General features: G+C 40.9%; 2 protein-coding genes across 2 annotated transcripts in view; one reads left to right on the top strand and one right to left on the bottom strand.

Moving 5' to 3' along the window:
* Positions 1 to 947, bottom strand: part of rd3l (RD3 like) — a 5,369-nt gene extending 4,422 nt beyond the window's left edge. The window contains exon 1 of the mRNA XM_005723986.1: positions 528 to 947. The gene's annotated coding sequence lies outside the window, so the exon portion shown is untranslated. The remainder of the gene's footprint in view (positions 1 to 527) is intronic.
* tdrd9 (tudor domain containing 9) overlaps positions 1 to 9,645 on the top strand; it is a 36,878-nt gene that overhangs the window by 7,098 nt on the left and 20,135 nt on the right. The window contains exons 2-9 of the mRNA XM_013908400.1: positions 1,744 to 1,826; positions 1,956 to 2,026; positions 2,545 to 2,766; positions 4,093 to 4,215; positions 4,890 to 4,970; positions 5,062 to 5,226; positions 5,318 to 5,421; positions 5,528 to 5,647. Coding sequence (XP_013763854.1) covers positions 1,744 to 1,826; positions 1,956 to 2,026; positions 2,545 to 2,766; positions 4,093 to 4,215; positions 4,890 to 4,970; positions 5,062 to 5,226; positions 5,318 to 5,421; positions 5,528 to 5,647 — 969 coding nt within the window. The remainder of the gene's footprint in view (positions 1 to 1,743; positions 1,827 to 1,955; positions 2,027 to 2,544; positions 2,767 to 4,092; positions 4,216 to 4,889; positions 4,971 to 5,061; positions 5,227 to 5,317; positions 5,422 to 5,527; positions 5,648 to 9,645) is intronic.

Genomic DNA, 9,645 nt, shown 5'->3' with positions numbered 1-9,645 from the left:
ACCGCTAACCAGAGGAATTTTTCTTGAAAATGGAAATGCTAATTTGCTAATTGTCAGAAATCTTGCAGTTGTACTGAAATGGGTTTGACTATTCAGGTTGAATGAAAATTATTTGATTAGAATGTTTTATTAATTTTATGTGGTAAATCTAGTTTATAACTGAAATCTAGTCTGTGACTCTTTGTGACGTTTTAATAATTCAGAATTTAAGCTTGACATTGAAAAATGATCATCCCATAGCTATTCTGTCCTTTGATCCCTGCCTGATGGCTACTTTGATTTCAAGGCTGATGTCCCAGGTGTGCGTATTTGGCCCTTTTATTCAAGCTGATGGATCAGCTGAGTTTCCACCTGGGATTCAGATGGATTAAACTGCCTGTGGGGTCAGAGGTCAGCCATACAGAAAACCTTAAGGGTTTTCGCTTAGTAAGCTGCAAATCAGCTCTTCAGATTTGCGTCCTAATTTAAAAAAAAATTGTTATCACAATAATATCTGGATGAATAAGAAAAGAAAGAAATGTACTTACTGGTGAAACAGCACTGCTGACTCTTGTCTGAGCTTTTTAGAAATTGGGCAAAGAAGAGCTTTTCACAGAGTAGAGCCTCCAGCGTCTTGTCTCCATGGATCTGCCTGTGCAAACTTTACTCCTCTCACTGTTGACTACGTCCGGCAGCAATCCTTCCCTTGCTTTGTTGTTGCAAATGTTTTTGTCTTGTAGTTTTTTGTCCTGTCCTCTCACTGCGCCTGTCATGCAGACTTTTTCCAGGAGAGTTAGTCACACGCACACGGATAACTGACTAAGAGCTGTCACTTCTCTTCTCCTTTCACCCCACTCTCCTCTGTGCAGTGTGCAGCTTTTGTTGTAGGGTCAGCTGCTTTGTAGCTTGCACGAAACGTGTGCATTGGAGAGAAAGAGCGAGGACGAGGGTGCGTGTGTGCGCACAAGTCGTGGGTGTGCATTTGAGCTCCTAGTACTGTCAGGGTTTTTGTCTGCTGTTGTGATAAAATCCTCTCCTCGCTAAGAGTGCAGGAGGCACACATGCATAAACACACACACAACCGGGAATGCTCCTCAGGCTGCAGCGCTGTGGGCCTGGTCAAGCTGACAGAAGGAAATTAGAGAGGATGCAAAAACTTAGTTAGAAATTGCATTAAGAAGTGAAATATGCAGAGAAAAAATGTGAAACTTTCTTCTAGAAAATGTATGTTTACAAACAAAAAATATTTCAAAGGGTTTATGAATCTGTGAGTTTAACTGTGACTAACTGATGTTGACTTATGTTTGGTTATACAGCCCCCTTTTTTTCTTTTATTGCCATACTTAAGCTCTTTTCTTTAAAAAAAATTGGGTTTTGTACATGGATTACCACGTATAAAGAAGGGGAGCATTTTCCTGTTCGTTTTGTTTTTTATCTTTGTTGATGTTGAGAAAAATGCTACAACATCTAGCATTATATTCAACCTCACAGTTCCTGTAATGATCTGAAATTAATTCTTACACTCAAAGGAAACTGATTTTCATATAATATTGATAATTTTGATAAATCCTGGCTTCTAACTTGTCTTGTTTTTACCAGTACATATATTTGTCTTTGCGTTGTGAGGAAATTGCGGTATAAAGGTCGAAACTGAAAGCTTAAACGTTAAAGTCTTTTAGTCCAAAACAGCTAATCGTATCTTGTACAGTTTTGGTGTTACTACATTAGATTTGTTTGTAATTCTCAGATTTGGTTTTCTTACAGTCCAGCAAAGATTCTTGAGCATGGCAGCCCAAAACCTGTGAACTCTGATGGAGAGAGGCTGCAAAAACCAGAACCTGCAGTGCGTAAGTACTAATTTTGTCATAGCCTTTCTGAGCCTAGGTTGTGTATTTTGGGATATACAGAAAGCTTAATTCTTAATCAGTTTAAAACTTTATTTTTCCTTTTACTCCTGCAACTTTTCTTTTCACTAGGTTATGCTAATCCTCCTCCACTCACAAGCTATGAGTATCCAGACTTGCCCATAGCCAAAAACAGACAGGAGGTAAGAGATTGACTTAGCTTGATGGTCCTGTAGTGCACTTTCATTATCCCGAGGTTCTGTTCATCATTTTTACTGAAATTTTTTTTATGTCCCCAGGACACTTGAGCACTTAAGCTTTTGCTGTTTGCTCAAGATGAACATTACAACAAAGTTATTTGATGCTGATGGACAACAGCTAACTTCAAATTCCCTAGTCTATTATTATTTGTTGACTAATACAGAGTAGTGTGTGTGTGTGTGTGTGTGTGTGTTTTAGGAGATAATGCTGTCATTTAAGCTGGACTTTCTTAATGCAGATTATAAAGTCTAAAATTTAGGCCATAAATCAGCTTACCACATCCATCTGCCCAACAATTTCATAACTTTTTCTCCAAATTTCATTTGTTTTTTCGATGATATGGGTTAGTAGCTAAATGTCCTTCCTTTTTATTTTATTTTATATCAAATGCCTTTCTTTTTAACTGTGCACGTGTCCTTTTGTGTTTTTTATGTGTGTGTCTGTTTGCGGTTGTTTCCAGCTGATTTCCCTCATAGAAAACAACTCTGTAGTGATCATTCGAGGAGCCACAGGCAGTGGCAAGACCACCCAGCTGCCACAGTACATTCTGGACTATTACAATGAGAAAAATGCCTCATGCAACATTGTAGTCACCCAACCACGTAAAATTGGAGCCACCAGTATTGCTCGATGGGTTGCCAAACAGCGGAAGTGTACCCTGGGTAGTCTGGTGGGATATCAGGTTGGTGCAGTATTAGGATAGAATGTGATTTTCTTAAACTGCATACACTGCTCTTCGATCATGTAGCAGTAGTAGAAAACCAAGATACAGTGACCCATATTGATTCAAACTTTAGACAAAGAGCATTCATTATTATCTTTCTCACAACTTCAGAGTGTTTGCATGCATGTGTTAACAAGCTCTTGTATGCTTTGTTGCTAGGATGTCTGACTGTGTTGTGCAGAGCTTTGAAACTGTGTGTCTAATAATAACTGTTGTCTCCTCCGCTTGATGCAGACCTCTGGAGTTAAGGATGATGTCACTGACAGTGGGAGCAATGATAAATAGTCAGTTTTAGAAGGAGAAAAAATTCTTAGCTTATGCAACAGAAACTAAACATTATGGTATAATTTCCATTATAACATGTAAAATAGGGGAGAGTTATATCTATATATTTGTTTAGCTGCAAGTTGGCAAAGCAAAAAGTGTAACATGGATACGCAATCGATTTTATTGAGGTTCACTGATGTTTTCTCCAGTCAGAACCACAAATAGTCGTTTTGGCATTGCAGACATCAGTTTTTAAAACCCTGGAAAAGTTTAAGCCTAAAGCTACAGCAAAGGGAAGTGTACTTCCTCTGTGGCCTCTGCTGTTCCTTCCTGAGGCAGTAAAAAGTAACCTTGTTGTGTTTTTTGGAGCTCAATAAATCCAAGTAGTGCTATAATGCAGCAAAACAGTACAAAACCTTAAATTCTAAAGAAATCAAATTGCAGATGGTATAAAAAGATTATCTGCAAGTTGGTATTTGCAGATGACAGGATTTTTCAAGTTTCATCAGTTCATATAGAGCTTGGGTAAAAGGCATTCTTCTTTTTCTGCCCCATCGTCATGGAATACATTACAGATGGATTTGAGTCTCTCTCAATTGATTTTACTTGCAGACTTCGAAAGACATACAAACGTTTTTGTGAAATCATCACTGGGAAGTTGTTCTTGTCTTTGATATGACTGTGTACATTACACAAATTAAGCTGTTGTTTCTTTTATTGTTGTAATTTTAATGTTTGTCTGGAACAGGTCTCTCTTGTAAATGAGACATTGAGTCTCAATGGAACTACCTGTATAAATGAAGGTTAAATAAAAGTAAGAAAAAACCTGAAAAAGTAAAAGACGAGAACAAATGGATGCCTTCCAGAGATTTTAGGCCCTGTCATGAAGGTGCCTTTATAGACTTTTCCAGTTAGCAAACAACAAATCAACTACGTTCCCTGTGGATTTTTATGAAAATGCAAATATGTATTTAATTGACAAGTTTGTGAATGCAACTCCTGTATATATTTGTTCAGATTGGCCTGGAGAAGATGGCAACTGAGCATACCCGACTAATCTACATGACTACAGGAGTGCTGCTGCAAAAACTGGTTCAGGCCAAGTCCCTCACTGAATTCTCCCACATTTTTGTGGATGAGGTGCATAAACCAGATGTCAAATTTTTCATGTTTATATGTGTTTCTCTGTTAGCTACTGCCAAAAAAAAGGGGGAATTTGTGTTTATTTACTTTTTTTAGTTATTTTGGGGGAAGTACAAATATTAAATCTGATGACAGACAGGTGAAATAGTCAAAAAAAAGTACCTTACCACTTGGTCCCTGCAGTTAATTGCCTTGGACACTTGTGTCACTAGAATAAAGGGTGACTACAAATCAATATCAAGTTGTTCATAGTGCCAGAACATTTCTATTCTGATGAGAGTGGATTCTTCCAGGACAATGCCCCCCACCCATAGGGTGCAAGGGATGACTGAATGATTTGATAAGTATCAAAGTGATGTGGCCTCACAGCCTCCAAATCTAAATCAAGTTGAAAATTGTGTGAGACTTTGGACCAGCATGTTGGAGTGTTCTTCACTGCCGTTCAGTCCTAAAAATGATCAGACTTGGAGAGTAAATGCCAGTGTTCAGCTCTTGCAACAACTCTTCTTTGTCTGTGTCTACCATTTATAATACTTTAATCCAAAGTCATTTCTAGTTTTCTGCCACAAAAGGTACTGTTATAAGCTTAAGAATAATTTAATCCTATTATTTAATGAGTGATTCTTGAATGTTCAAAATGTAATCTTTTAACAACTCTGCGTTTGTCCAAGGTTCATGAGCGCACATCAGAAATGGACTTTCTCCTGCTAGTTTTGAGAAAACTCCTCCGTTCCAACTCTTACCACATCAAGGTAACTGTTGGGTCCGGCTAAAAAACTTCCTTCGTCTTCCTCATGCTTAGTCACTTGTACTCTCACTCACAAGAGTCTGTCTTTGTTTTAGATAATCCTTATGTCAGCCACCATTAACTGCAAGCAGTTTGCTGACTACTTTGCCACTCCTATTCGTGGCAAACTGAACCCAGCCTATGTGTTTGAAGTGGAAGGGGCATCCTATGCCACTGAAGATTTCTACCTGGATGACCTCCACCACCTGTCTCCGTATAGGGTAGGTAGTTGAGAGAGTAAATGGTTGCTGCTGGTACAGTTCTCTGCCTTGAAGCCAAATCTATTGTATCTGAATTTTGTGTCTGTTTTAGACTGAATCAGCACATCCAGGCGACCCATACATCTCAGCAGATATGTACAGTCTTGCCATCAGTCTCATCCAGAGCTTTGATGAAATGGAGGGCAAAAATTCCAGGTAAGGCCAAAGTATTGTAACTTTTAGAACTGCTTGAACATGTAAATAGGCAAGGATTTAATTGTTTGTTAACTGAATATGCATACATGTATTTTTGTGTGAGCAGCAAGGCCGAGAAAGAGGGAGGCATGACTTTGTCAGAGAGAGGAAGTGTTTTGGTTTTCCTCCCTGGCATACATGAGATAAGCTACATGCAGGAGGCCTTGACCAAGCTGGTTCACAAAAGGTGAGCAAATGCATTTACCTGCTGAGAATTGTACACGTGATCAGAGTTGCTTAATGTAATGTCTACCATCACTGTACAGGTCATACTACAGTTTGATTTCTGTTTCCTCAAACATACATGTGCCGCATAAGACAGATTGCCTCACTACATTTTGTTATTAAAGGATATACAAGTATGCAGTACTGTCAGTAAACTCCTTAACACAGACACACCGCTGTCTACATACGACGCTGTGGGGTGCGACTACTATAATGGCAGGTTGGTGACTGTTGTTTGCTCCCAGAGGCTCGCTGCGGCTCACATAAATGTGCTCAAGCTGCAAGCAATGCGATGCATCTGCTTAGCAATACAGCCTTTTTTTTGGCCATTTCTCTGTGGGTAACATGTTTAGTGAAAACTACATGGATAATTACTTATTTCAGCTGCCAGGGCAGTGCTCTTTCACCACAGCTTCACGGGCTAGCCAAAGAAACAACTGTGTTCAGCAACACCAGATTGTTGTCCCTTTAGTCATCTCGCAACAGGAATTCTGAACGAGGAGGGCATCTTTTGTCCAAGGGGATCCAACTGTTTGGAGATTTCACCTGCAGGACTTGGAACTGAGATAAGGTGGCTGAGATAAGGCTGATTTGTATCGTATATCTCAGTGCCTGCTGTTTTCGCCCTCTCATGATGCAAACGCGTCACTGTACATGCAAATGCTTCCACGCTTTCCTGCTTCTCAACCTGATCCTCCCTAGGGTTAGCCAGGCATACCCATGAAAGGAAAGAATGCTGCAGGCCTCCCTCTGAGCACCACTAGGGCGATTTAGAATAAAAGGGTTTCCTCCTTGCTGTTTCAGCATGCAGTGTGGGGTTTACTGATAAACCTGCTGGACAGCACCTTCTGGTATGTTGTTTCATGAGGGGCTTGCATCATAAGCTCACAGACTGTAGACCACTGGTTCCATTAGAAGAGTTGTCTATCAATGCCCCCTCTCTCAAACCCTTTGAGCTTAGTGAAGTAGTGGGGCTGAAGTTTCTCTTACTTGTGCTTCCTGCTCTGCCGTTTGGACTAACCCAGTCAAGCAAGTTAGGGAGTTACAGTTCAATTCAATTCAGTTTTATTTATGTAGCGCCAAATCACAACAAAAGTCGTCTCAAGGCGCTTTATATTGTACAGTAGATAAAGAGAAAAACCCAACAATCGTATGACTCCCTATGAGCAAGCACTTTGGCGACAGTGGGAAGGAAAAACTCCCTTTTAACAGGAAGAAACCTCCAGCAGAACCAGGCTCAGGGAGGGGCGGGGCCATCTGCTGCGACCGGTTGGGGTGAGAGAAGGAAACAGGATAAAGACATGCTGTGGAAGAGAGACAGAGGTTAATAACAGATATGATTCAATGCAGAGAGGTCTGTTAACACATAGTGAGTGAGAAAGGTGACTGGAAAGGAAAAACTCAATGCATCATGGGAATCAGCCTACATCTATTGCAGCATAACTAAGGGAGGATTCAGGGTCACCTGGTCCAGCCCTAACTATATGCTTTAGCAAAAAGGAAAGTTTTAAGCCTAATCTTGAAAGTAGAGATAGTGTCTGTCTCCTGAATCCAAACTGGAAGCTGGTTCCACAGAAGAGGGGCCTGAAAACTGAAGGCTCTGCCTCCCATTCTACTTTTAATTACTCTAGGAACAACAAGTAGGCCTGCAGTGCGAAAGCGAAGTGCTCTAATAGGACACACCTGAAAGGTCCATCAGGGCGCATGCGACCGGCAGTGAGTGAGAGCTTGGCATCCTAAGTTTTTAAGTTTTTTTTCTTTTCATTTCTATCGCTGGCATGTGTTTTGATTGAAGGAAGTGACAGTTTTCTTACAAAGTGACACACGCTCCACAACAGTGAGAAGTTGGGTTATCATATAGCCCGACGGGCGGGGCTGAGATAGATTTTGGTCGCCCGACCGAAGATATCGCTAGCTCTGGGACGTCGGGCTAGCGATTTTGCGAGCCCTGCCGGGAGTCAGCTGAGGATTGTTTACTCCCGCGACAAGCTGTTACAACTTAACTTACCGTATGATGGTAAGGACCTCACCTCATGTATGCCGGATTTTATACATAGACTCTCTAACAGAACAAGTGAGAAGAGGAAGAAGAAAAGAGGGAGACATGGAGGTGTAAATTTGCATCTGAGGAGGTCAGTCGGTTTACCCTGCCTTGGAAATGTTCAGTCTCTTAGGAACAAGCTGGATGAACTCCAGGGAAACGTCAGGCTCCAGAAAGACTTCAGGGACAGCTGTGTAATGGCTTTTTCCGAGACATGGCTGACAGAGCTGGACCAGGACACCGATTTTTCAATTGACGGTTTTGGAGCTCCTTTTCGCCGGGATCGGGATGCATGGGTAACAGGGAAATCCCAAGGAGGAGGAGTATGCTTGTAGCAACAAACGTTACTGTAGCGCTGTGACTGTTACAGTGTATTTGTACACCAGATGTTGAACTTTTATCCGTGTCACATGTTACATTCACGCGAGGGCTCACCCCGCCTCAACCTGTAGTGCAGAAGCTGCAGACGCTCTCTCCTGATGCCCCAAACTTTATAATGGGGGACTTTAACCATGTCTCTCTTAAATCAACTTTGGGCAATCTGTATCAATATGTATCCTGTCCTACCAGACGGGATAAAATGTTGGACCTTTGTTACGGATCGGTGAAGAATGCTTATAAATCCCTCCCGCTTCCTCCTCTGGGATCTTCTGACCATAACTGTGTGCATCTTCTGCCCATATATAAAACTGTCTTAAGACGAGAGAAGACAAAGACTAAGGATGTTGACATATGATCAGAAGAATCTGTGCTTACCTTGCAGGAATGTTTTAAGTGTACAGATCGGGAAGTTTTTATTCAGTCTTGTGGAGATGATCTTGACGCTTTGGTGGACGTTACTAGCTCTTATGCAGTATTTTGTAAAGATATGATTATACCCCGTAAGTGCGTTAAAGTATACGCTAACAATAAGCCATGGGTCACCAAAAGCGTCAAATCCTGTTTAAGTAAAAAGAGACAGGCCTTTAAAGAGGGGGCTGTTACTGATTTTCAGACAGCCACCAAGGAACTGAAAATCGAGATCTTGAAAGCAAAACAGAGCTACAAAAACCTTCTTGAAAGCAAATTTGCTGCAAAAAATTTGGGGTCTGCCTGGACTTGTATGAAAACCATAGCAGGGTTTCAAAATCCCCAGAGCAGTAGTCAGGTCATTTTAGATGGTTTTAATCCAGACAGAGATTTTGCAAATGCTTCAAGTATGTTTTATGCTCGTTTTAGTTCTTCTGATTTTAGCGAGGATATTTTGGAACTGAAACAGAAACTGAGAGATACTCAGCACTTTATCATTGAACTCAGCGATGTCAAAAAGGCCTTTCATACAGTTAATAAATGGTAAATAATGGTAAATGGCCTGTATTTATATAGCGCCTTTACTAGTCCCTAAGAACCCCAAAGCGCTTTACATATCCAGTCATCCACCCATTCACACACACATTCACACACAATGTGAACAAGAGCCAGGGTCCCGATAATATTAGTGGTCGCTAGGGATGGGTATTGATAAGATTTTCACGATTCCGATTCTACTTTTGATTCTGTTTAACGATTCGATTCTTTATCGATTCTCTTATCGATTCTTTTTAAAAAGGAGAACACTAAGGTCGATTAGCTTAGAACTTTGTTTTATATCTTCTCTTTGAACAAGATAGAAATTTAGGAGTAACATGGCCTTACAAACCCAGCAGTGAGATCTTAAGAGATCCAGCCTACGGCTCTTCAATGGGGCGTCACAGGGTCCCCAGGGGAAAAAATTGTAAATGTAAAATAATAAAATAAGCTAGCACGGGCGCCCACACAAACGCAAAGCAGGAGATGAAGCATCGCTGAATATGTTTCCAAACCAACTTCCTTCCAAGCCAAAGACTAGAAAATATGATGAAGCATGTCTTTTCTTTGGCTTCACCTGCACAAGTGCGGAG

The sequence above is a fragment of the Pundamilia nyererei genome, unplaced genomic scaffold, assembly GCF_000239375.1.
Source record: "Pundamilia nyererei isolate P.nyererei 1_Seehausen unplaced genomic scaffold, PunNye1.0 scaffold00010, whole genome shotgun sequence".
Classification (NCBI taxonomy): Eukaryota; Metazoa; Chordata; class Actinopteri; order Cichliformes; family Cichlidae; genus Pundamilia; species Pundamilia nyererei.
The sequence above is the reverse complement of the archived record's forward strand: the minus strand, read 5'-3'. Positions and strand labels throughout refer to the sequence as shown.